Genomic DNA, 27,822 nt, shown 5'->3' with positions numbered 1-27,822 from the left:
TTGATAGGTGTCCAATAAATGTTTGCTGAGTGAAAGAAGAACAAATGACCAAATGGGAGTCAAATACATTCAAAATGACCAAGAAGATGAGCTGAAATATGGAATGGCATCCAGAATCATTAGTGGGGGGGGGGGGGACCCTCATCTAAGTATTCATTTTAAAGTTGTATGTAATGTATTTACACATATATAATTTTAAGATAAACATGCATATCTTGAGGTTGTTTAATCAATACTTTTCCGTTGAGAGGATGCTCCACAAAAATGGCTGCAGGCTGTGGCTCTAGGCAAAGGCTGAAAAGAGCCTAGATTGGGGCAATGGGAGTGTGCCAGAAGCAGAGTAAAAGCTCATTGTGGGCCATGTGTCTCATTGCCCTTTGACTGACAATGGCATGTGTGTTGTGGAATAGGATAGCCAGGACCTCTACTGTTCACTAGAGCAGCAGTGGAAGGTTAGCTCCATTCAGTTCCCTTGGTCTCTGTGGTAACATTTCAGACACTACTTGTCATTTGGGTTGCACTTGTTGCTCTCCTTGCAACTTCTGTCTATTTTCCTGTCTGTCAGATTCCTGAAATTTTAGAGAGCTTAATCTGTTAGGTTAAGACTGCTTAAAATGCAAATACCCTCAGATAAGGGAACATTCCTAGCAGCTATTAGTAATGAATGGAGATGCATAAAAATAACTTTGTGAGCTGTCACTTATATCTTGGTGTGTATGAATGAATCCAAGGCATACTTCCTGTTGGATGAACAGTAAAAACATGAAGCATCAGAGAAAAAGAGAGAAAGGCTAGGGTGTCTTTGCATGATTTGACAAATCAGACTTTTCCAGCTCTTACTGGAAGTGTAGAAAGTAGGTGTTACTAGGGGAGAAAGCTTGAACTTCAAGTTTCTGAGGTCTCATTGTGAGAGGCTCATAGGTTGGTGACTTCTCTTCAAGATTTCCCTCAAGTGTCACCAATGGCTTTAGGCCAGACCCATCCCTTAAGGGTGTCTCTTCTCCCTCAACATGTCTTATAAAGATGCAGTCACCATAAAATATACAGAAATATAAAATTACCCTCAGATCCTTTTTTTTCTTTCTATAAAGTCTGGCTCACTGGGCTACCATTTTGTTCTCAACTTTTATCCCTGAGTCATTTTTCTAATTGACCATCAAAGCTCTGGGCCAGATGTCAATATTTGCTTAGCCCTTCCTAGAAGGCTCTAAGCCTCAGACCTTTTTGGAAGCTCAATTACAAAGCTTCTTTCCAACTATTTAAGACTTGCTGAAGGTGGGTCTCCCACTGTGTTGACAACCACAGGATGATGTTGACTGACCCAACGTGGTCAAAATTCCCCACCAGCTAGCCACTCTGCCAGTAGTTTGTGGAATAGTCACAGGCTGGAATCTGTCTCATGATTTCTAAATCCAGTGTGATATCCCAATAAAGCAGCTTTTAAAAATGATCTGGCCCCACTAAATATAGCCTATTCTGTGGCTGTGATGACTTAATCTCAGACATGAAGACCTTGAAACATCTGTAGGTCTGATGAGCAAGAAGGTCTTACACTTTCTTTTCTTCCTTGACTGAAAGAAATTTCTAAATAAAAATGCAGCTAAGATTGTGAAGAAGCCAGGAAAGGACATTCCCAGCTTGTTACTTTATAGCCCTGAAAACCACATTCAATTTAGCAGCTGGCCTTAGATTTTCATTGTGTCTGTCCATGTTTTTGCTCTCGTAATTTTATAATCAGCTTTAGTATGGCAGGGACCTGAGTTTTTCATTCCAATGCACTGAAAAACAAAAACCAAATATTTTCACTTCCTGCCATTTCACAATCAATAACAATTAAGTTCTCTTCCTATAGATCACGGTTGGCATTTCCTTGAGCAAATATTTTGTCTTAGGAAACTAGAAGGATTTACATGCTGTGATGGTATATCATTGACAGACCCATTTGAAGAAGAGTGTTACCTGGTAGAGGACTTTTATATTCTCAGGCACATTTACTAAATTAGATCAGTTGTTCACAAAATCCAATGGTAGGATCTCTGGGAGTTGTTGTAAGCTGTGATATTTTTAAAAAAAAACACTCAATTTGGATTTCTGAAAGTAACTACCTTCTTTTGCTCCAAGGCAGCATTCCATTTTATTAAGCACAAGTGAGTTGGTTTTTACATTGTCCCTGCAATTCTAGCCTGTAGAGCTGTGATTATCAGCATTGCCTGTACCCTGGAACCACCAGAGACCTTTAGAAAACTCCAATGCCTGAGCTTCATACCAAAAGGAGATTCTGATTTAATTGGCCAGAGCATCTGGGTCCATAAATCTCCCCAGGCGATTCTAGCACACACTGAGTTTGAGAACCTTGACTAAATTTAGGGTTCGATTCAAGACAATTTCTTATGTTTATAAATGGACACATTTAGTATCTGTTTTGCACTTAATGTTGGTGTTCTCCACCAAATTCAGATATTGAAACCCTAAACCCCAATGTAATGGTGCTGGGAGGTGAGGCCTTTGGGTGATAATTAGGTTTACTTGAGGTCATGTGGATGGGGCTCCCGTGGTAAGATTTATGCCCTTATTTAAAAAAAAAAAAAAAAAAGAAGAGACACCAGAGCTCTCTCTTTCTACCATAGGAGGCCAGAGGGAGGGAGAGGGCCCTCACCAGGAATGAAATCTGCTGGCACCTCGATCCTGGACTTCACAGCTTCCAGAACTGTAAGCAATAGATGTCTTGAATAAGCCACTCTATGGTATTTTGTTAAGGGAGTCTGAGTTAAGGCAGTATATAATTCTTCCTTATTTTTCCTTCCTTGCCTTCTCTTATTGTCTTTCCACCACTTTGCATGTAGAGTGGAATGAGAAATTAAAGGTGAGGTCATGTCTCTTCTGACTCTCACTTTCCTGGGAAGGTATCTGTACACCTGTTTTCTCTTTTCCTTCTTTGCATTCTTTGCATTGCCTCCAAGAAAAAGGACTAATTCTCACATGCATAAAGATGAGAAAGGCACTGATATACGGTGAAGCTAGTCATCAGGCCATTCTGGCTCACAGAAGCATGTTATATTTAGAAAAAGAGCTAGAGGGTAATGATACTTTGTATCCAAAAGGCAGAATAATTGGCTGATTTATGTCATTTTTAAAAAATCAATTACCTTCATGATTTTTTACGCCTTGAATTAAATTAAAATTTTAAAAAATTCTTATTTAAATTTAATTTAGTTAACATATACTGCATTATTAGTTTCAGGAGTAGAATTTAGCTATTCATCAGTTGCACAGAGTGTCAGACACTGTGAATGATGTTTACAAACTGTTTTAGAACATCAGGCATTAAGACTCAGCAATCTTTGCCCTGGAATTTAGGATACTTAAAGTCCACCTCAAATTCAGACACTCCTTCAGGGTATTTCTTATAAGAGGGAGCCTCAAACTTTAGTACTCATCAAAATGACTTCGCTTGAGGGAAGTTGTTAAAAAATGTATATTTCTGGGCAGCAGTGAATGTGATGGGGCTAAGGAAGTGCGTAGACATATGAATTGTAAATAACTGTCCCAGGTAATTCTGTGCATTTGGCTCATAATTGAGGTGTGGGAAATCTTATTTCCAATGTGTTTGTCATCTCCTGTTTCTAAAATAAATTTCCATCATATTTCAAGATTTTGCTTTACAATCTGAGCCTCTCCTGATTTACATTCACCTTACTCTGGGTCCCTCCTGACTAGATGGGACATCCCATGGGTCAGAAATTTTGTCTCTTTTGTTCCCTATATTCCCAGAGTCTAGAACAGTGCCTGATGCATTGTTCATGCTCAATAAATATTTGATGAATATTCTGAGTGTATGACTTTCAAGTGGGCATAGTATTTTAATGAGTAGAAAAAAAATGCCATGAAAGAGAAAGCTGAAAAATGAAAGTGTCAGTTTACCAGAAAAAAGTGACACTACCCTGGGCCCCCCAAATATCTGGAATTTGCCTTTGGAGTTGAAATGGGGCTGAAATGCATTATAAGGTGACTTTAATTAAGTGCCCTTCAACTCCAAGGTCGATGGTGGGAAAGATGAGCTGCGTCAGTATTTACTCATGATACCCTCTCCTCTTTAGCTCATGCCTGTACTGTCAAAAGGCAGGGGGGTCGATGACTGGGGAACACCCTTGTGGGAAAATTGTTAACTACATTAATTTATTGAAAAAATTCTGAATGCACACAAATGGAGACTCAGCACATAGATCTGTGAGTAATGTTTAATACTCTAAGTGATGGTGAGAAATGGGATTTCTGAACCTAACAGAGATGTTTCTTTTAGTCCTCTCCACACTGAGGAGGAGCATGAGAGACCCTGCTGCCCTTGTGTGACAAAGCCTTATGGAAGACCACAATCTCTCCTCCACACTACTTGAAAAAAACTAACCAATTACTAAAACAACCAGAATGAGGCTTCCAAATGCAGTATTGATAAAAGAAAGGATGTCAAATTTTTGCTTATGGGTTTGCTTTTTCTGACCAGTTCTCTTTGAGACAATAAGTACTGACATTTGTGAACAAGCCACTCTGTGCAGAGACCTTCATTGACTGAAAAAAAAATTAGGATGTTTTGTTCCTAAAGTTACATTACTTAGAAATAAACTCCTTGACCTGATGCTAAATTGAATGAGTAAAACACTACTTCATGTTTTTCTTGATAACATTAGTGGAGCGTTTATTTTCTCAGAGAAAAACAGCTGTAAGTAAGGATAGTCATCCCCTCCAAGAACTGAAAATTAGGGAGGATAAATAAACATCAAGTCAGGGCCTGATTTCCCTAATCAAGTTAATAATCAGGTTAGTGACACACTCTTTGTCCTTTCACATAATGAGGACTTAGGAGACATATATTCTCATAGAGTACTACGTTGTTTCTTCAAAATGGTGGATTTTATAAAAATCTACTTCATTAAGAGACCATCCACAAATGTACCAAGTGATGTTCTGGAGATAAAGTTGGAAACCAGCCTTTCACTTTTCCATGAATCTGAGGATGCACTTTGCCTGAGAATGTTCTTGTTCTCCTCCCCATGGCAGGGAGTCTTTAGGATTGTGTATGGAAGAAGGAGGGACCCAATGTGGAGTGCTCTCTCACTCCACTTTTTGCACTAGACAGCCTGGGTGGTAAGGTGGAAGGAGAATTTATCAAATAGTGAACCACTCATTACCTTGCCAACAAAGGTATGACAGTACAGGATAGTATCTAGATGCAGATGCCATGGAATGGTAGGAAATACTAGACATGAAGAGAAATATAAATTGCCTGTTGGCGAGAGAGGCTGATGTGAGAGAAGGCAGTATCAATTAGGTCTCCTCAGTTTTTTTCCAGAAGCTAATGCCATTGGCTGGTGACACAGAAATGGGGAAGCTGTTCTAATTACCATGTGCATGGGCAAGATGGCAAAGGATCTTTCAGGCTGCTAGATTTTGACAATGAGAATTAAAATGCAAGTACATATTTAAAAAAATCCAGATCATAATTTCAAGGCAATTTAACCTGAGAGAGACACTATTGAGACGTTTCTAGGACTGGGCTCAGCCGTCACTAACTGGGGACTCTCTCAAGGGCCAGCCTGAGTCCTGACTTGCTCATTAAAAAGGGATAATAACAGCCATTGGCTCTTCTCATAGGATTGCTGAGAAACAAGTGTAATGCATATGGGGATGTACTTTGTGACAATAAGACATTAAAAAGTGCACTGTGGCAGTGATAGGCAGGATCCTAAAACAGTTTCCATGATTTCCGTCCTGATCTTCAGTACCATGAATAGGATGAGAAAATTATGCCTTTACTATGTTATTGTACATGGCAAAAGGGATTCTTAGTTAATACTGAATTAGTCAAAATGGAGACTACCTGGTAAAACTGATCTAATTGCATGAACCTTTTAAAAACAGAGTTTTCTCTGGTTGGTGTCAAGAAGAAATAAGAGAGACTGATTGCATGAGAACATGAAGGGGTCCGTGTGACAAGGAATACTGGAAGTTTCTAGAAGTGGAAGAGCAAAGAAACAGGGCATCAGTCCTACAACCACAACAGACTGAATTAGGACAACAACCTGAATAAATTTGGAAGATTGTTTCCTCCTCACCCCAACCCAGTCTCTGATGAGTGCCCAGCCAGGCTGCTATCTTGATTTCTGCCTTACAAGTCCCTAAGCAGAGAGCAAAGTAGAGTTCGCCGAACTTCTGGCAACAGAGTTAGGTGGTATTGTTTTGACCTAGTAAATTTGTGGCAGTTGGTTACACAGCAATAGGAAACTCATATTATAGCATTATTATTAATTTGAATGTTTTCAGAAGGAGCATACTTTTAAATTATGGGAAATTGAGCTTGAAGACATTGGCAGATGGATTTGTGCTTTAATCTTAATTGAGATTCTACAACAGTTAGTGGGCAGCTTTAGAGCTAGGGAGTTAGAGTGATAGTTGCTATTAATTTAGATGTTGGCAAAGGCTCTATTCTCCGACTTTATATTTCTAGTAGGTGGAGAGTGATGACAAGGAAGTCTGTCCAACGCCAACCTGTTCAATAGACACATGCCTCTCGTTGACACCATGCCACAGTGTGTTTTAAACAGAAGTATGGCCTCACTTTAGTTTCTTGTATATTTAGTTTCTTTTTATTTAAATGGGTGCTATGAAGAAATTGGTTCCAGAGCAAAGAAACACCATGACAGAAACAAACAAAACACTAGACTCTGAAAAAGTTCCCATCTCTTCACTTCACTTTCTCTAGCTGAGAAAACTGAGGCCAAAGAAACAGTTATCATGATTATATATACGTGGGTGGAAGGTTTCAAAAATCTAGTCACAATTTTAAGGTGAAAAGAACAAAGGGTTCAAATTTAAATGACTTGACTGGGGATTTATCCAGTTTCCAGCAGTGATAAGAAGCACAACAATTCATCCACATCCAAGTACAGGACGGGGGTACCTTTTCGATTCTGTTTTCCTGAGATTTCTTAAAGTAGATGGTGGGGATCCCAAGTTCAGAGGCTGCTATCCACTGCAGAGTGGCTCGAAGCTCAGCATCAGGACATTCTGGCTCCAGGTCAAAGTTGATCACCAGCAGGCTCCCCTGGGAGCTGGCTACTCCCATTGGCGCTCCAGAGGCACCTTCTGAACAGAGACACAGCCCAAACTTACCAAGCTTTCCACAGGGAGATGACAGGCAAATTGTGTGTCAAACTTATGGGAACATGGCTTACCCTCTACGTTTTCTGACTGTCCTTTAAGAATCTCCTTTTCTTCCACCAACTCACTTTGGGAGAAAACAACAATATATGGTTGGTAATGTTTAGGAAGAGTAAGTTGTAAATGGATGATGAGGCAATGGGTCTTATTGATCTAAAAGCTTCTGAAATTTGTTCTAGATTTATTGTTTTCATAGAGGGAAGTAACACTGGGGAAATACCAATGTGGCCATTACATTGGATTATTGAGTCTGCAATAAATAGCTCTGGCCCTTAAAAAAGGCCAGATAACCTACAGATTTTTCAGTTGGGATAACTGGTGTGGGAGACTCTAAGCAATGCATCTTTCTCTTCTCCTCACCTTCTCTTCCATAAACCTTCACTGGTTTGAACAATCAGGGAAATACCATGTAGGCAACTAGATCTGATCTGGGGACTTATACTTCTCTATTTGACTTGTCATTTAAAGGACTATATGTTTCCACCCTAACACAATGATTTTTTTCCCCTCTACTATGACAGCAACAAAGCTGCCTTTTAGTCTACGAAAATATTTTTCTAATGTTTGTGGTTCTTTGATCTGAAAAAAGGGACAGAACAACCAATGAATGGCAGAACTTAAATTGCACAACAAAATACTTCAGTTAAAATGGAAATTTTTCTTTTTTTATCAGGAGGATGGAATAGGCTGGAAGTGATGAAGAAGTAGAGACATGAGGGACACCTGGGTGGCTCAGGGGTTGAGCATCTGCCTTCAGCTCAGGGCATGATCCCGGGGTCCTGGGATCGAGTCCTGCATCATCCCCATGAGGAGCCTGCTTCTCCCTCTGTCTATGTATCTGCCTCCCTCTGTGTGTCTCTCCTGAATGAATAAATAAATGAAATCTTTAAAAAAGAAGAGAGAACTAGAGACATAACTGAAGGATTTTATGAGATACAACCACGTTCAGTGTTTGAGGTGTTTTCATACAGTGAGTACTTGTTCGGAAGCCTTGGTACAATGGCAGGACTCAGTAAACGCTTCCAAAATGAGAGCACGTGTCCCAACAGCTGAAAGGAGGTGGCCATCTTGGGAAGCCCAAGGTTGTCCTATACTTTCGTACGGGCTGGAAATTAGAATACAGGAGCTCTTAAAAATGCCTATTTTTATATAGAGTATTCTTCCTTATATTCTGTTACTGCAAAAGTTTACTGGCTATAAATTCCACTGTATTGCTGATGTTGAGAGGGAGCGTAGTTGAATCAGAGAATGGCCAGCTTCCCAAGGGTCTTGAGTCTCCCCTAGGTCTCTACAAGTGATATAAGTGAGATGACACAGGGTAGGGGCAGCTTCTGCTATCGTGGAGCTGCCGAATGGTGCTATGGGTGGTGGTCATTTTGGTTTTCCCAGAATGCATATAATCTGTGGGGTCCTAGGCTCTACCCTTGAGAAAGATGGAAAAAGGAAGATAAACCAGTGTTTCCTGAAGGAGAAAAATAAATTTACACCAAAGTAATTTTTTGCTTGTAGTTTGGTTCTACTTTTAAAATGCAAAACAAAACAAACCCAAGATCGTGTGTCTGTTCATCTCTACTTGTGAATAATGGCAGCATGGGACAACAAAGGCTGCATGGCAACCTTCAGTCACTGAGGAATACTCTTGCAGGCAGGATAGCTGATTACATAGTGAAGCAAAAATGACTTAGCTATAGAGACTAGCTGAGGAAGGAGATGAGGGAGCAACACTGGTCTTATATTTCATTTTTATCTTTCGAGATTTCAGAAAACTCCCAACAGTAAGCTGAGTCGTAATGGCCAAAACTAGATTTCAGTTTATTTACGCTTCCAGAATAATCACAAATTATGGATGTAGCTCTGACCTCATGTTGCCCTCCTCTTCTGCACCGTATTTTGTGTTGCACACGTAGTGCTCCTCTAAATGCTATTTCTCCTTGGTCTTTGGGAAGGTCCCGAGGTTTTGGGAAGCAGAGTCACTGCGTGGCAATGACACATCCACATTGTGGGACCGTTTGGTATTAGGCACATTTACTAATGTCTACAACTAAAGGAAAAGCCATTCATATTATATTCTATTCAACAACAATCTTTGTGGGTTTGGCATGGTATGGTTTAAAAGGATTTTTGCTTCTCTTTTCTGATTATTTGGATAAACTTTTTCTGACATGATTTTATCACAGAAGGCAGATTTGAAATCCAGAAACAGTGGTGGTAGGGTAGGATTGTCCTAAGCCCTCATTCTTGCTCCAGTGACATGGAACCACGGCAGTATAGACACGATGATTCGGTGGTTGGGCACAATCTGAATGATCAGAATGGATTGCCAGATGGAATTAGAGTAGTGGTCTCACAATCACTGCATCTCAGTGGCTACTTACTTAATCATGGGAGAAGATGGCATGCTTTCCTGATAAATGTCCAGGTCCATAGTGCCAAGACTGCTAGTGGCACTACTGTTGCCATTGCTGACAAAGCAAAAGTTTACATATTAATGCCCGTCGCACCACCTGGCCACACTGCCAACACTGATGTTCCATCATTCTTTCTAAGAGGTCCTTCTTTTGGTCCCCAGAAGAATATTGTTGGGGGCGTCCTAAATTAATATTTATTGCTGGACAAATTAGAGGAAGACACAATAAAAGACATTTTTGGCTCAAGCCAATCATCATCATCATCATCATTATCATCATCATCACTGTTTTTGAATTTGTGCACTGGTGTCATACCTAGTGGGTGACAGTCAGCATGACTTTTGTCTTCCTCATTATAACTAGAGTGAGGATGTTTCTGTCAGCAGCAAGAGACTCCTTGGTATACCCACCCACGGCAACTAAGAGAATGCTGAGAATGCTGTCTGGTGGAGATACCAATATGCTCATCTGCCTACTTCTTGACTTCTGACAGAGACCAGTAGACACATGCTCTCCCTCTGCCATTCAAGGGATTTTTCTGAGGGACATTCCATAGAATATGCACCTGGCACATTATTTTCCTGTAGGACTGCAGAATTTACAAATTTGGTGGTGCCAAAGTTTTATCAGATCCTTCATCATAAAATCTTTGAGAAGCGGCACCTGATACCTTGTGTATCACGGAGAAGGAGGGCTGATGTATCACTTTCATAGGTTACACAATCAACATATGGTCTAGTTACTAGCTTGGAATTTATTTGCTGAAACATAGTAGACTTGAGCCAATTTTTAGGCTCTGTCTGTACTTGCAGGATGGAATGCCTCCAATTTCAGCAAACCCATCGAGTTTCCTCATACTCCCACTATTTCCCAGTGACATCTCTTCCAAGTCAGATTTCCAAAGGGTGATTGCTGGTGTGTCGTGCAATAGGACAGTCTTCCCTAGGGAGTACTATGAATAACAAACTGGACTCCTTCAATTTCAAATTCCTGCTTTGGGTTTCCTGTGGGGCACTGAATGTATTCACTGATTGAGATCTGATGACTCGAACATTGCACTGAAGGCAATTAACCCTATAAACTTCTGCTAAGTCTAGAGATTTAAATTCTCTTTGCTTTTTATCTTTATATTGTAAAATTTCCCACCAGTTTTGGGTATTTTAGACAAAATATTTAACACTGTGAAATTTTCCTAAGTCTAAACAGACTGAACTGCCAGATATAAGGCTGCCAAGGAGCTATTATACCAGATACATATGAATCCCATTCTCCCACTGGCCCTTCTAGAAAGTCTACAGATTTTGCCCAGTATCAAATGAGACTTGGGTTAGAAATGTGGAGATCCTTTTCATTTCCACCTCACAGAGGGGTCGTGTTTAGTTTATGTCTCTTGTTGGGCTTGGGTCATTCCAAATCTGATCTTTCGTTAATTCCTCTCTTGCTTTCCCGGAACAATACACAGGGCAGGGGAGAGAAAGGGGAGAAACAATTAGGCCAAACAACACAACACAATGTGGAAACACTTGCCTCATGTAAACCCAGCCTGAGTTGCATCTGAAATACAAATGAACCAGAGAGAAAGTATCAAACACACCAGGTGTAACAGCAGCTCTTTAAAAATCCCCAGTTGTTATCGAACACACTAGCTGGGGCTTACAGAGAAAGGACTACAGCTGACTCTTAACCTTGGCCAAGGTAAGTAAAATCACAACTGGATAGTAAGAAACCCCTTGCACAAATCACAGCAGGCAAGGACCTTAACCTAGCAGGAACTGAGGGCTCTTTTTACTCTCTTAGGGACCCTGTACAGAGAACCGTTTAGAAAGTATTTTTAGAATCTGTGTTGAGACCTGTTTCCCTGGAAAGTCAAGGAAAGATCAGGTACCTCATGGATCGCTCACTGAGCTGCAGAAAACTACTTGTGTCATCTGGATTGTCCTCCTCATTGGCGAGCTGGGACCAGCTGTCTGTGCTCTCCCCACTGCTGCCGGAAAGGTTGTGGAACTCATCGGGGGCTCTGCCTTCCGCCGAGACTTCAGCCCCTGGTACATCGCTGGCATCAAGATTGTCACTGTAGGTAGCAAGATATCATTACCAAGAGTGGAGGCCCAAGCAGAACTTTTCATGGGGCAGGGGAGGGGGGAGGACCTTGTTAGCTACTCTGTTGAACCTAAGTCTTTGCCACAGTGAACAGGATAGCCTTGGAGGCCGGTGGCATCCTTCTTTCAGGCTACCTCTTCTCCTAGTGCCCTAACCCCATTTTTGCCTTTTTAAGATTGCTAATCCATCAGTTTCCCCATATCTTCATTTTGTCTTTCTACTGACTCCCACCATTCATTTCAAAAACATGTTGAAGCACCCTGGGCTGCATACATAAGAATAAAGGAGGGGAAGTAGCATTTCTAATGAAGACACCCAGCGCATCCTCTCCAGAGATTATGAGTCATTGGTTCTGCAGGGAGACCAGGAAACCTGCATTTTAAACAACCACTCCAGGTTAATTTTAATGCAAGTGGCATGTGGACCATGCTGGAAGAAAAACACTCACCTCAGAAAAACACTCAACTCAGGGTTCTGGAGGTTACCAAGCCATACTGCCTATAAATGGCTCTGACCACATTTTGCATTTGTGGCTACCCTTTTAGACTACATCTCCCTTCGAAACCTCTGATATATATCAGCACTGCCTTCCTGGATGAGTGTGTTTTTTAGGTCAAGTCGCTCTCCAAATCATTTAACCCTTGATCTGACATGCTTTTCTCCTTGCAGCCTTTGTTTTGCTCCCTGGTCTCCCAGGACTTTCTGACTCTCTGGTCATGCCTTGCCTAGAGCCTGGTTCCCTAAGTTGTCTCAGTGCCACCATCGCCAGCTCTGATGGGCTCACTGCCCTCCTTTCCAGTCTGTCCCTAACAATTTCATCTACCTTCCTGCCTATGAAAACAGCTTCTAAATCTGAACTCCAGCCAGGGTTCCTCTTCCTGCTTCTGGGGCTCTCTTTTCAGCTGGTCTTCTGAATTTATTTAATCTCTCTCATTAACATTTTGAAATCAACATATCTTAAACAAATTCTAATTGCCCTCCCATCCTCTTCCTGTGCTTTTTATTTCCATTGACTTTTGTCTCTCTGCTCATGAAATTATATTAATTTAGGTCTTTCTAAATTGCTCAAATTTAGATTTGGAAGGAACCTCCTAGATTTCCTGTAGATTAGGGTGCAGGAGCCCAGTGAGGTTAAATGATTTGTCCAAGGTTGCAACAAGAGTTGGTACCAGACATTAGACCTCAAGTTTTGAGACTCGTGGGCATTACTCCATTAACTGTTTGGCTGGACTATATTGTATTGGCCTCCTAATAGTTGAACCCCAGCTACTTCTCTTCTTTCAATCATATGATCCAGAAATTCCATTTCTAGGAATTTATGTCCCAAAACTGAACACACTAATTTGAAAGGACATATGTGTGCCTAAGTTTATTGCAGCACTATTAACAATAGCCAAGATATGGAAACAATCTAAATGTCTATCAGTAGATGAGTGGATAAAGAATATATAATAAATATATACAATGGAATATTATTCAGCCATTAAAAACACTGCAATCCTGCTAATTGTGACAACATGGGTGGAACTGAGGGGTATGACGTTAAGTGAAATAAGTCAAACAGAGAAAGATAAATACCATATGATTTTACTTTTATGTGGAATCTAAAAACAAAACAAATGCTGGAGAATCATGTAGTGAGGTTTGCAACATAGAAGGGAAACCTCAAAGTTATGAATCTTAGAGCTCATGTAGGAGGAGCTGCTGCTGACACATTTGCCCTTTTCTTCACCAGGGAGAGAGAGAAAGCAGAGAGACAGGCTGGTGGAGAGAGAGAGAGAAAGAGAGAGAGGGAGGGAGGAAGAGAGGCAGAGATAGATCACTTAAAACAAATCCAAATGTTCTCTGCAGGGGGAGGGAATGGTCTCTACTTCACTTGGATTGTTAACAAATAGCTCCAGAAATGTAAATCTCTGTATCTCTCTAAAAGTATCTTTAGGGTTAGCATTCAATCATCCTTCGAACCAGGTGCCAATACTCTGTTCAGAAAGCCAAATGTACAGAAATGTGAACATATTCACACAGCCTTTCTCCTGATACTACCGACAGGGTCATCAAAAATTAATAGTATAAGAGAAAAGGACATTAATAACTGCGAGCAAGGAGCAAGAGTGTATCTCTCGGGTGACAACGAAAAATGCAATAGTCTGATGTAGTGGATACTAGAATGCTTTTCTTGGCCATTGCACACTGACTGCAGAGAATATTGGCCGCTGCCAGTGCACACTGGGAATTACCAGCAGGCAGAGAATAGCCTGGCCCAGGTTGTATCCTCTCTCATTGAGCATCCCAACAACCAGCTGAGACAAAGACAAAAGGCCAGTTCTTGTCTTACTTGGCACCAAACCTGACAGTCCATTCCCTCTTCAGGGGCTCCTGTAGGATTGCTGAGGCCTCAGTTGCAAACAAAGTTGGGGGCACCTTCTCTCCATACAATCTTGCCTTTCCTACTTCCTTACAGATGTATGCACACATATGTCTAGAGAGCACTCCCTACCAGATTATCTGCCTGAAACTCTTCCTCTAAAAGTCTGTTCCCGGAGATGCAACCCAAGGCACTCGGTCTCATTCATTCAAAGTAGTACATTGGCTGCAGAAAAGTCTAGTAATTCTCTTCAGTTTTAGGATTAGGATTAGTACCATTATCCTTTATCCAAAAATGGTTATCCTTGAAAAAAATTTTAAATGAGTTCTAATACAGAAAGTAGAGTTTCAAATGTACAAATTTTGGGGTATGATGACAAATCTCCTTTGATATGTGAACTGGTTACCCAGAAAATTTCACAAAAGCTTTGGAATCCTTGCCCAAAGACTCCTTCCCACAGCATTCCGGACAGGTACAGTTATTAAGGGGTGGCTGTTTCTAGTATGCTGTGCTACTAAAGCTTGATGAAGAAAAGGTTCTTAGTAACCTGATTTTCCTTTCTAAAATGTTGAGATTTTTCCAGGTCGAGCAGGGAGAAAATGAGTTGCAACCAAAAAGACATTAGGTGAATTTAGTTAAATTCAAATGAAAGAAAAGTTTATTGAAGATAACTGGAAACAATACACATACTCCTAAAAAAGAGATAAATAAGCCAAGTTCAGAGCACAAAAGGGAGGCTTCTAAAACCATTTGTTTTTAGAAGAAGAAATCTCCTGGACTAATTTTTTTACTAGATTAGGACCTTACACTCCTAGAAAAATTCATTCCAGGATATTTCTCACTAAAGCAGAAGTTAAATCTCAGTGATTGACATGGAACATTCGGGTTAAAAATGAGTCTGTCAGCATATTTTATTTTATCTAATTTCATGCTCTATTTACAGTAAATCTCAGATTCTGTGTCACATAACTGGGAACTCAAAATGAGTAATGATTATCTAAAACACTGGTTTTCATTTTCTTTTGAGATAAATGTATAGCTTTGCTCATTTATTTATGAATAATGCACAGATGTGTTATGCAGATTTATGTAGATGGCCTTTTTCCACTTCTGATTTCATAGTTCACATGCAGAGCTTTAGAGGACCATTTTTGATATGCCATCAAATCAATTGTAGAATTTCTGAGTTAGCAGGGACTTCAGAAATCATCTAGCCTAATGTTCCCCTACCTTAATTTACTAGCAGACTGCTGTCATGATTTTTGCCACACCTGCATTCCCCTTGTATTATATCAGTAATAAAAATTGTAAAAATCAGTTAAGGTAGCCTAAATGTTTATTTTAAAAAGAAATTTTGAGTCATCACTGTAAATGGAAAATGGAAATCATTTGCCATAGGTAGACAGCAATAATAAAAAAAATATAGAAGTACAGTTAAAAACCTTCTTTGCAATGGGTCATCCAGTTGTTTAGCTATATGAAGTTCATTAAGGGGAAATAATGACACACATACACATTCTTTAAACTTAAATTTTAGTTTGCTAACATACAGTGCAATATTGGTTTCTGGAGTAGAATTCAGTGATTCATCACTTACATACAACACTCAGTGCTCATTGCAACAAGTGGCCCCTTTAATCCCGAGCACCCATGTAAGCCCCTCTCCCATCTTCCCACCCTCCATCAACAATTTGTTCTCTGTTTTTAGAGTCTCCTATTGTTTCCCTCTCTCCTTCCCCCGCCCTGTTCTCAAATATTCACCTGTTTTGTTTCTTAAATTGAACTTATGAATGAAACTGTATGGTATTTGTCTTTCTCTGACAACTTATTTCACTTACCATAATACCCTCTTGTTCCATTTACATCATTGCAAATGGCAAGATTTCATTCTTTCTGATGGCTGAGTAATGTTCCACTGTATGTATATATATATATACATTGTATATATATACATATAAACCACATCTTTATCCATTCACCAGTTGATGGATATTTTGACTCTCTCCATTTGGCTATTGTTGATAATGTTGTTATAAATGTCGGGCTGCATGTACCCGTTGATTCTGTATTTGTGTATCCTTTGGCTAAGTACCTAGGGGGGCAATTGCTGGATCATAGTGTAGTTCTATTTTTAATGTTTTGAAGAACCTCCATACATTCTCCAGAGTGACTACACCAGTTTGCATTCCCATCAACAGTGCGAGAGGGTTCCCCTTTCTCTGCATCCTCACCTGTTGTTTCTTATGTTGTTAATTTTAGCCATTCTGACAGGTGTGAGGTGATATCTCATCATGGATTTGATTTGTATTTCCCCGATGATGAGTGATGTTGAGCACCTTTTCATGGATCTGTTAGCCATCTGTGTGCCTTCTTTGGGACAGTGTCTATTCTTGCCTCCTGCCCATTTCTTAACTGGATTACTTGTTTTTTTGGGGGGAGGTGTTGAATTTGATAGGTTCTTTGTAGATTTCATATACCAACACTTTATCAGATATGTAATTTGTAAATATCTTCTCCCATTCTATAGGCTGCCTTTGAGCTTTGTTGATTGTTTCCTTTGCTGTGCAGAAGTTTTTATCTTCGTGAGGTCCCAATGGTTCATTTTTGCTTTTGTTTCCCTTGTCTCTGAAAACATGTCTAGTAGGAAGTTGCTGTTGCTGAGGTCAAAGAGATTTCTACCTGTGTTCTCAGACCCTCTAGGATGTTGATGGTTTCTGTCTCACATTTAGGTGTTTCATCCATTTTGAATTTATTTTTGTTAAACATACACATTTTAAATATTTTAATTTTAAATGCATAAACATGTCTTTTTCACCAATCTTTTAAAAAACCTTTTGATCTCATTGAATTTTCTCTATTCTTGTCTATTTGTTAATTGTTGGTCTTTGCTCTTATTTTTATTATTTCTTTCCTTATATTACCTTGGATTTAATTTGACCATCTTTTCTTGGTTTCCTAAGGTGGAAGTTCAGATCACTGTTGTTAGACAAAATTCTTCTTTTTTTTAAAAAAAGTAATTCTGCAAATTTTGATATATTGTGTTTTCATTTCCATTTACTTTAAAGTTTATTCTAATTTCCCTTGTGATTTATTCTTTGACTGATGAATAATTTAGAAGTGTGTTTTTAATTTCCAAATATTTGGAGAGATTTCCTAGATTTTTTTGTTATTGATTTTAATTTTACTGTGATCAGAGAACATACTCCATAATATTCTAGGTTGTTATTTTCAATTTATTAACACTTATTTTATGGCCTCATAACCTACCCTGGTTAATATTTTAAGTATATTTGAAAAAATGCATATTCTGCTACTGTTGGTGGAGTGTTTAATAACTGTTAATCAGGTGAACTTGATTGAGAAGATTGCTCAAGTCTTGTATGTTCTTATTGACTTTCTGTCTACTTTTTTACCAGTTACTGATAGAATGTGAAATTTTCAACTCTGATTGTGGATTTGTGTATTTCACCTTCCAGTTCCAGCTGTAGCAGATTTCATTTCACAGAGTTTGCATTTTTGTTATTTAGGTGACTACATATTTACAATAACTGCTTTCTTGATAAATCTTGCCCTCTATCATAAAATATCCCTCTTTATCCTTGATGAAATTCCTTGTCCTCAAGAAGTCTACTCAGTCTGATATTAATATAGCTACTCCATATTTCTTTTGATATTTCTTTTTCCATTCTTTTACTTTTTACCTATGTATATCTTTATATTTGAAGCACATTTCTCATAAATCCTTTACAGTAGGAGTTTGCTTTAATAGTATGACAATCTCTGTCTTTTAACTGAAGTATTTAGATCATTAAGAATTAGTGCAGTTATCAAAAGGATTGTGTTTAAATATATCATCTTAATAGTTTTTTTCTCTGAATCTCATCTGGTCTTTGTTACTGTTCTCCTCTTTTCCTGCATTTCTCCAGATTAATTGAACAGTTTTTAGCATTCCATTTTATCTCCACTATTAGTTTCTTAGCATAGCTCTTTGTTTTAGATTTTTAGTAGTTACTCCAAGGTTCATCGTTTGCACCCATTTTATCACCCAAGTGATACATTATACAAAGCTTCAGATTACATTACACAAAGCTACAATGAATAGAAGATTTTTACAACAGTATACTTCCATTTCTATCTCACATCCTTTGTATCATAGCCAACGTATATTTTAGTTCTGTGTATGTCATAAAACATTTTTTTTTGTTTTAAATAATTATCTTTTAAAGAAATTTTAAAAGTACAAAAAGTGTTTTCTGTTTACTCACATGCTTAGGTATTTGTGGAATTATGAATAAAGGTGCTATAAAATCTTGTGTGCAGGTGTTTTGTGTAGACATAAATTTTCTACTCATTTTGATAAACACCAAGGGGCATGACTGTTGGATCATATGGCAAGTGTATCTTTATTTTTGTAACAAGATGCCAAACTATATTTCAAAGCAGTTGTGCCATCTTTGCTTTTCTACCAGCAATAAATATGAATTCTTGTTGTTCCATATCTTCAGCATTTTGTGTTGCCCATTTTTTTGGTTTTGGCCTTTCTAATAGGTGTGTAGTGGCATTTCTTCATTGTTTTAATTTGAAATTTCCTAATAACATGATATTCAGCAGCTCTTCACATGCTTATTTGCCTTCTGTATATCTTCTTCGTGAGGTATCTGTTGAAGCCTTTTGCCCACTTCTAAAATCAGGCTGTTTTCTTATTATTGAGTATTAAGTGTTCTTTGTATATTTTGGATAACAGTCCTTTATCAGATATGTCTTTGGGAATATTTTATCCCAGGCTTCAGGTTATCTTATGGTCCTCTTGACAAGTGTCTTCCAGAGAGCAACAGTTTTTAATTTTAATGAAGTCCAGTTTGTCCATTATTTTTCTCATGAATCAGGTCTTTGACATTCTATCTAAAAAGTCATGGTCACCTGAATGTTCTTGTATGTCATGTTTTACAGTTTTATTAAATTTTATATTTAGATATAAAATTCATTTTGAATTGTTTTGAAAAGTTTTGTTTCTAGATTAATTTTTTTTTGGCATGTGAATATCAAGTTGCTGCATCAGTATTTCTTGAAAAGACTATCATTTTTCCACTGCACTGCCTTTGATTCTTTGCCAAATATCAGTTGACTATATTTGTGTAGATCTATTTCTAGGATTTCTGTTCTGATCCACTGATCCATTTGTTCATTCTTTTCCCAATGCTACACTGTCTTGATTACTGTAGCTTTGTACTAAGTCTTAAAACAGGTAGTGGCAGCCTTTGTTCTTCTTCTTTAATATTGTCTTGGCTATTCTGGGTATTTTGTCTCTCTGTATAAACTTTGGGCTTATTTTATTGATATCCACAAAATAACAAGCTGGGGCTTTAAATGGGATTGCACTGAATTTATAAATCAAGGTAGGAAGAACTGACATCTTGACAATATTGAGTCTTCTTATCCATGGGTAGCCTTTATTTTTTGGCTAAGTGAAGAATACTAAGTTGGCAATTTTTTCCTTCACTACAGGAAAGAGGTCATTCCTCATCTTTTAGCTTTCATTTTTTTTTTTTTGAGAAACCTGAAGTTTTTATTTATGTTCCTCTGTATGTAAGTTGCTTTTAGGATTACTTCTTTGGTTTTGGTTTCTAATAATTTGATTATGATGTGCTTTGGTGTGGTTTTCTTTTTGTTTATCTTGCTTTGGGGTTTTCTGGACCATCTATGTGGTAAATTGGACCCTCACATATGCATTAGGGAAGCTGTGGTTATAAATTTTTAGGGGACTTACCCCCTTCTACCTAGAGCCCTAACCCCCAAAGATACATTTTCTTGTCAACTCCTTTGATGATGAGTGAAACTTTTTACTAAGTTTGTACTTTTTCTGAGGATGTAATTCTTTAGGGTATGGAGATTGGTACCATTTCTAAGTCTTCACCGTTCATGGACCCAGTCTTATTTCCTGGTTTTCACTAGCTTTTAGAAAATGAGCTTGTAGGTTAGGGAGACTGGCAAGGCCTCAAGAGCAAGCACAGATTTAGCTTTAGCCTAGTACTTTTGTTTCTATATCCTCTCATTTTTCTGCCTCTGAGATTTTCATCATCATTATTTATTAATACTGTTAAGGTCAGCCCTGTATTCAAAAGAATATTTACTATATTTAATCTGGGATTTCTAGGTGGCCTGTGGAGGGAGGAGGTTTTTTTTAGGCTAGCCAGACCACCAGTACTGCTTAAAATGCAAATGCATATCTTCCACTTCAATTTTTTACACAACCTTCCCCTAGGTCTCATCCAAATGCCCACATTCTATCTTAAGTAACCACATTCCCCAATCAGTTATTCTTTATATTATTCTTTTTATTTTTCTCTCATAACACACTGTAATTATCTTTTCCCAAAGGGTTTTTCCATGCTTACTGTCTGTCTCTCCCACTGAGTGTGTAGGAGTTATGACAGCAGGTACAAAATCTCTATTTTCGATTGTGTTTTTAGCCCCAAGGACAGTCTATAGCACAGAACGGACATGCAAATATTTGTTGGATGAATAATTGTTTTCTTGAAGCAAAAAGTAATAAAAACACAACATAAATGTATTTCTAAAAAACTAGATTATGCCAATGAGGGCAACATGTGAATGCTTAGAATTCTCATCTGGGTGTTTATACCTCGTGACTTCAAATTATCAACAAGTTATATAATCACTCTTCAATAATTTCAGAGAGGGCAGCTGAGTTAAGAACGCATTGCTGCCCACCAATAGGATACTATTTTATCAGAAATCAAGAATTGGGCTGTCCTCAATCATTTTCCTTCTTTACAACTGAGGGATTATTCAGGGTGTTATCCATTACCCATCTGGGTGTGGCTTTCAAATAAATTCTGAAATTGTTACTCTTTTATCAAATAAAAAAAAGTAAGAAAGTGATTTTTATTTCAGTATGTTGGGCTTTTGTGAAGTTTTTAGCAGAATTATGAAAATGTCCTTCAGAGAGTAGCCCAAAAATATCCTCAGGACATGACATCTCCCCATGATCAAACAGAATCAAGAGTATCTGTGTTACCTCCTTCCATCTGTGTGTTAAGTAGATAGGAATTCTTTCACAGGGAACTGAGTCCTGTATTTTGACATATCAAATCCCCTAATAACAACCCTGAGCTTAGAAAATGTGACCTAAATATAACTAATTTCCCCCTTGTAAATCTTAGTAATCCTATTTTAACAAAATTTTCACACAGTTCATAACAGGATTCTCTTTGGAAAAAAAAATATCTTGGAATAAAGGCAATCATATACCCTAACCCTGAACAACAACAACAACAACCATAAAGTAAATGTTTATTGAGTTGCTTCTAATGGGGTAGGCACCGAGGTGAGTAAACTAACATTGAGAGATTAGGGAACTTGCTCAGGGTTAGTTAGTGGAGTTCATGTTCTATAACAACTCTTTATATTGCTCCACAAAGGAAAATACATTCAAAGTCCTTATGTTCTGGAAGCAGATTCAGCTCTTGAATTTCTAAGGTTGATGATTCTACATTCTTTTTTCTTTGGTTGTTGGAAAACCAAATCAGAAGTCCATATCATGAGTTGAGAGAATATGCCCTTGGGTTGTTATATGGAATATAAATCTAAATCAGTGGGAAGCTTTATTCATGCATATTTCCCCAAGTTTTGGGAAATTCTCAGTTTGTATCTGGGATTTAAGCATAAGATCAGTGATATTTTACTCAAAATTGTACAATGAATGTTATTTCACTTCAGTGGCAATCATTATTTGATTTGAACCTGCTGCAGCCATGAATCTTGTTGAACTACTAGTTTCATAAGTGCTCCCTAACTAGGTAACTTTCTTCAGCTAAAAATCGCAGCTGATTTATGATGACATTGAAGAAGATTCTAAGTCAGACACCTGGAATCTAAAATAAAACTTTTCCATTTTCATATATCTCATGTTAAGGTAATTCTAAAGAATTACACTTGGTTATTTTGTTTCTTCAACTCTTTGATCACTTTTAAAAACTTGTAATTCTCCATACTTCCTGGAGGTGGTGCATACTAAAGTGAGGTATGATACTCTTACAAGACTTTGTAAGTATTGTTTGGTCAGGTTGGCCTGTATTTCATTTTGCTTAATTTTGTTCTTTTGCTTGTAAGTTTTCATGTTTTTCTTCCCCTTGAATTCTCCCAGGACTTAATTCAGTTGGTAAGCTCTCAGCACTAAGTGGCTAAGAAGGAAATATTCAGGTGCACCTTGCCCACCACCATCCACACGTTGTAACGATGCTGTATAATGATAGGGAGCACCCTTCTGCTTCCCTGATGGGGTGGGAAAGTATTAGGGATTTTCTAGAGCAGCTGAAATTTGATGAAGGCTGTGTTCAACTTGTCTGTTGCACCTAAACACTTAAAAATAACAGGCTCTTTGTACAATAGGCATATGTCCCTGAAAAGACAAAACAGGTTATTTCTCCAACTTATGTTTTCCAAGGCTAGTAGCTTCATTTCTGTTTTTTTTTTCTATCTTATTTAAGTAGAGGTGACAAATGTTTAAAAAAGAGGCAATTGTATAAAATAAGTAAGTCATGGAGATGAAAAGTACAGCATAGGGATTATAGTCAATAATATAATGTTGTATGGTGACAGATGGTGACTACATTTGTGAGCACCGTGTAATGTATAGAACAGTTGAATCACTGTATTGTACCTTGAAACTAATAAGATATGTCAACTAAACTTCAATAATAATTTTTAAATGATACAATAGTCTAATATTCAAGGATATTATGAATTTTCTACAGAAAAGAGGAGTTGTAAAAGGATTAACTCTTCCATAAGTACCTGGGAAGAAATAATTCCTTTGTCTCAAATTCAAAATGCATTGTCACTTACATTGCAATTTTCTGGAAAGGAACTACTGAGATACCAAAATTCTAATTTTTCTTTGCAACACTGCTATGATTCTACCATGTACCTAAAGGTCCAGCATTTATGGGACATGGTGTCCTCGCAAAGATCTTTAGGACAAAACAAAACAGAAAAACTTGAAAGGAGGGGTGATAGAGAAAAATGATAGCAAAATAATGTCAGATTCCAACATTAAAATTGATTTATATTTAGCTTTTTTTCAAGTGGGTAAGTTGATTTGATTTTCCTTTTTGCTTGAAAATTTTCATGGCTGAATTTTAAAAGGTAACACAGCGTGGGATATTAATTTTCACAGGGAAAATGAAACTTTATTTTCTCTCTTATATAGGATGAACTCAATTTATTTTAGGAGTTTAAAAAAAATCACTTTCAACTTTCTATTATAAGTGCCTATTAACCCAGGGAGGTCATTTACTGTCTCAGGATTTCAATTTTGGCATCAATAAAGTCCCCAGGATTTAGAATAAATACTAATTAAGATGCAAACTCCAGTCCCATGCGCTATCTGGTCTAAGAGGTCATTCACTCACCTAGGACTTTGGCAGGTACTCTCAGCAGTGTCTCCACCCCTCGCCACCTCTGGGACTTTTTCATCTTTCAAATGCTCCTCTGCTTCCTCCAGGGGGCTGCTTTTGGAAGGGGAATGTTCAGGTTCTCCAACACACTCTTCTCTCTGATCTGTTTCAATCTGAATTAAAGGCACTTCCCTTGAGCAAAGTGACCGCTTGGTGTGGCTGACAGGCACAGGTCCATGGCACGAAGAAGATTCTTTCTTAGAATCTAAACTGTTGTGGTTTGTAAGAGGAGCAGCTTTGCTCTTAGATGATACTGGGGGATGTTTGCTGTCGGTAATGGAGTTTTTCCTGGGGGTATCAGCAGACTCCTGAACAAGAAGAACTGGCCCACCTTGCACTCTGCTCAAAGCCGATCTGTTTGCACATTTCTCCACTTGCATGGGAGAGCCACCAGAAACGGGCTCAGCATCGGCTGCCTCGGCATCGTCCACTAGAATTTTGTTCTTCTGCATGAGGGCCTTGATGGAGTTTGCCCAGGTCTCATGAATTAACATGTTGGTGATCTGGTCAGTTCCGCCTCTGCGATACAAGCAAGAGTCAGATTTGCAGAGACCCGAGGAGGAAGTGCTACTGACTGGATGTACACTTAGGAAATCTTGCTGGCTGTTTTGAGCGAAGCCATCTAAAGAGTTGGCTTTGATGGGTGGGTTCACCGTCAGCCTGGCACCCAGGGATCGGCTATCGGGCACAGATGACTGTCTGTAACACAATGGGGATCGCAGAGAGGGTGACAGTAAGCCAACTGTCCAATCCTGGCTGCTTCGTCTGGAGGAGGCGCTGTCCCTGCTCTCTCTTTCAATGTCCCTCAGCATGTACCTATAAAACTCCTCGGTTATGCTCTCGGTGCTGGACTGCTTCGAGGGACAGCTCGGCCTCACACTGAGGTGGTCATTTTTATGGCAGGCCTGGTGCATGGCTGAGTTCAGGATGCTGGTGGCATTCTTGCCCGCATAGTAATCCAGCAGTAACTCAAACCCTCTTCCTTCATTTTCCATCTGGTTCACCATGAACCTGGAAAACTCCTCAGTGATGCTCTCACAGCTGGACTGCTTGGAGACAGAGCTGGCCCTGCTCACTGGCTGACTTAGGGTACTCATGAAACCCAGGCTATTTACATAAGCCCTGGCGCTGGAGTCCTCCTCTGGAATGCTTTCACAGCTGGAGGCCTTCAGTCGGCTCCACCTGTCTCCGCTGAGTAACCGGGTGCGGGGATGGCTCTGGGCTTGCCAGACACCGTCTACCATGGAGAAGTCCGTTAGGTTCATGATCTTGGCGGCCACTTCGTTTGCAAAAATATTGACAGAATCTGGGACGTCCTCGAGGTTCATCGACTCGTCCACGACCCTGTTCATCAGCTTCTCCTTAAGCTCCGGGTGCTCGTCCGTTTTCCTCTTGATCTCGCTGAGCCGGGGTGGCTTGTGCTTCCGCACGGTGGCCCCGCCGGGCTGGCTTTCCTTCTTCCTCTTCAGGGACCGGCAGGATACGTTGGGGGTAACCAGAAACTCATTCCCTCTCTTCCATGCACAAAACCAGGGTTGTTTTCCATTTGAGTTGTCAAGGCAGATTGCTGCGATTTCGGTTGCCATGGAGACAATCATCTCGGCTAATTCTTCCGCAAAGTCTGTGATGCAGTAGAGTTCTGCACGTGTTGCCTGCGGCACGGGTTGGACAGGAAGCAGCGCATCATTCCCTAACCAAGACAGGTTCACTTGACCTTCACTGTTCAGGGGCGACGCACGGTTAGATTTCTCCTGGGTGTTGGCACCTGCGCTGTCCTCTGCATCCTGGGGGCCTCTGCCGCCCTGGGCCCCCGCCGGCGCCCCTTCTCCTTCTGCAGGGCTTCTGTACTCCTTCTCATTGCGCCTTCGCGCAGGATGAGGGTTGCCTGGATCTTCTCCCGCTGCTCTTTTTAGGTATATTTCTTTGGGGGCTGTTTTAGCAGCCGAAGAGTCAGGCACTCTGGGACTACAGGGCAGTTCAGACTGCAGCATGGGGTTCTTGAAGAGGCCTGGCTTCGCCGGGCCCTTGCTATCTGGCTTGAGATGAACTTCATCCCCGAGATCATTGATAACAAGACTAGTTTTGCGTGGACTGCTAAGAGGATGGCTGCTGGAATATTCAGTGGCTTTGGCCCATGCTTGACAGGCAGCCTGGTCAGGCGGCCAGTAGCCTAATTCTGGTTCCTTCCAGTTGCTGGTCTCATTAGCAAGGACGGTGGGGCACTCGCCAAGCTGTACAAAATGGCTCATCTTCTTGAATGTGAAGCAAAGCACACTGAAGAGCAGTTGATTTGTACTTTCCATCAAGGTGTCAAGAGTCTCTGGAGAATGCCTAGTATCGTTGGGATCAATTATTTTGCTCTTGTGGCGAGCTTCATCAATGGAATGCTTCAGAATAACACTGGACAGGGTCTGTGCTACTTCATTCCTGAGGACGTTTTCTGAGCACAAGGTCTGAGGCTTAGAAGCAGCCTCAATGATTCTCTCGCTCATTGATTCCATGAGGTCTCCTACGCTGCTGCAAGGTTCTGGCCTTGTTAAAAGCAGAGCGGCCTCCTTGAGCAATGCTCGTGCAATGGCCTCATTTCCCAGCTCCATGCTCCTCCCTGTCGCCAGACTGCAAGGTGTGGGAACTACTGCACAGGCCTCAGCTGTACCCGAGAGGCCACTGGGAGCCTTGGCCTCTCCTGTTTCACCCAGGCCACAAACAGCAATGGCACTCGCCACCTGAGTCATGCCACACAAAGCAGATGGAAAGGAGTATTCGCTGATGGAAGGCTCCTTGAGTACTTGGGATATTTGAGTTTGCAGTGGTTCACTGCCTCCCAGTGGATGCGTTGAAACCAAAGATTCTTGCTCCATTTTGAGCCTTTCTGTGGCCTGTGGACTGGAAATGGTTCCAATTACAGTGGCCGCACAGGCCAAGGCAACTTCTAGAGCACTCTGAGGGTGTCTGCTGGAGTTCTCTCCAGAGAAGACACCTGAGGTTTCAACAGAGACTTCCATGTCAGACCATGAGGTGATGGCTGCCTCTGGGGCGACATCACTGCCATCTGGACTCTGAACAATGACAATTTTGGGGAGCTCATTCCATGACCGAGGGATCACCATACCTTTTGTGGAACAGCCACTGGGTAGCACAGCACTTCCGACAGAAACACTGACTGCCGATTCCTGGGGAGGTGTAGGCTGACACTGGGACAACCGAATAAATGCATCTTGCAGCACAGATTCTGCTAAATTTGTAGCATACTCGCCAGTTGTGGCTTCTCCATCTTGTTTGGGAGGAAGGGGGTTTGTGTCATCTTCATGGTCCCCTGGGTGTAAGCTGTTGTCATGCTCATATACAGGAGGCCCACTGTTCTTAACTATCCTGGAGAAATAAGCATCCCCGGGAGTACGTGGTGCCTGAGATTTTTCCACGTGACCTTTAACATTTTCCGAATAATAATAATTTGGGGCTGGCCTCTCAGTGCACACAGCTTCACCTTTCTGTCCCAATGGCTCAGCTGATGTGCCAAGGCTCTGCAAAGTGGTGTCTTCTACTTTTTCCAGAGATCCTTCTGCTTTCACCAACGTCGGATGATATTTGCCGATATATTTGTCTTCCAAAGCATGAAGTAACTTTTCCTTGTTGTAATTCCATTCTTCCTGAGTGGCTTCCTTTGTTTTTTTATTTTCCAAAACATTAGCTGAGACACTTATGTTTTCATAACCTAGTGAAGACAAAACGAGGGCCCACTATTACTTTTTGGATAGCAGGATCTCATGAGTGTAAAATAATAATTACTTTCTAAAAATGCTTTAAAGCATCAGATTTCCCTCCTCCCCCTGCAAAAAAAATAGCATTTAGAACATTCCTTTGAGACAAATGGATCTGAAAAGGCTTTTGCGTTTCATTATGGAACCCCACTCCAAAATAGCTTTCAATGTGGAATAAAGATGTTAGTACTAGAGTGGGAGGAGAAAACCCTGGAGAACTGAGTGCTGTTCATCTTTCTTTATTTTTTTTGAAAGATTTTTATTTATTTATTTGAGAGAGAGAGCAGAGAGCTCGAGAGAGCATGAGCGAGAGTGGGGCAGGGGCTGAAAGAGAGGGAGGAGCAGACTGCCCACAGAGCAGGGAGCCCAATGCAGAGGCTCCATCCCCAGGCTCCCGAGATCATGACCTGAGCTGAAGACACATGCTTAACCAACTGAGCCACCCAGGTGCCCCTATCACCTTTCTCCACGGGAGAAGTAACCCAGACAGTTAT

At 40.0% G+C, this 27,822-nt stretch overlaps 1 protein-coding gene across 3 annotated transcripts in view; it reads right to left on the bottom strand.

Moving 5' to 3' along the window:
- The window catches only part of SPHKAP (SPHK1 interactor, AKAP domain containing), a 170,764-nt gene that overhangs the window by 2,863 nt on the left and 140,079 nt on the right, over positions 1-27,822 (bottom strand). For 2 of the 3 annotated variants that reach the window (XM_055300413.1, XM_055300414.1), the window contains exons 7-11: positions 23,523-27,282; positions 11,509-11,694; positions 9,591-9,677; positions 7,230-7,282; positions 6,956-7,140 (exon numbers count right to left, since the gene is read on the bottom strand). In XM_055300413.1, the coding sequence (XP_055156388.1) occupies positions 6,956-7,140; positions 7,230-7,282; positions 9,591-9,677; positions 11,509-11,694; positions 23,523-27,282 (4,271 nt within the window). The remainder of the gene's footprint in view (positions 1-6,955; positions 7,141-7,229; positions 7,283-9,590; positions 9,678-11,508; positions 11,695-23,522; positions 27,283-27,822) is intronic. The other variant, XM_055300415.1, reaches the window with a different exon arrangement.

The sequence above is a fragment of the Nyctereutes procyonoides genome, unplaced genomic scaffold, assembly GCF_905146905.1.
Source record: "Nyctereutes procyonoides isolate TBG_1078 unplaced genomic scaffold, NYPRO_anot_genome, whole genome shotgun sequence".
Taxonomy (NCBI): domain Eukaryota; kingdom Metazoa; phylum Chordata; class Mammalia; order Carnivora; family Canidae; genus Nyctereutes; species Nyctereutes procyonoides.
The sequence above is the reverse complement of the archived record's forward strand: the minus strand, read 5'-3'. Positions and strand labels throughout refer to the sequence as shown.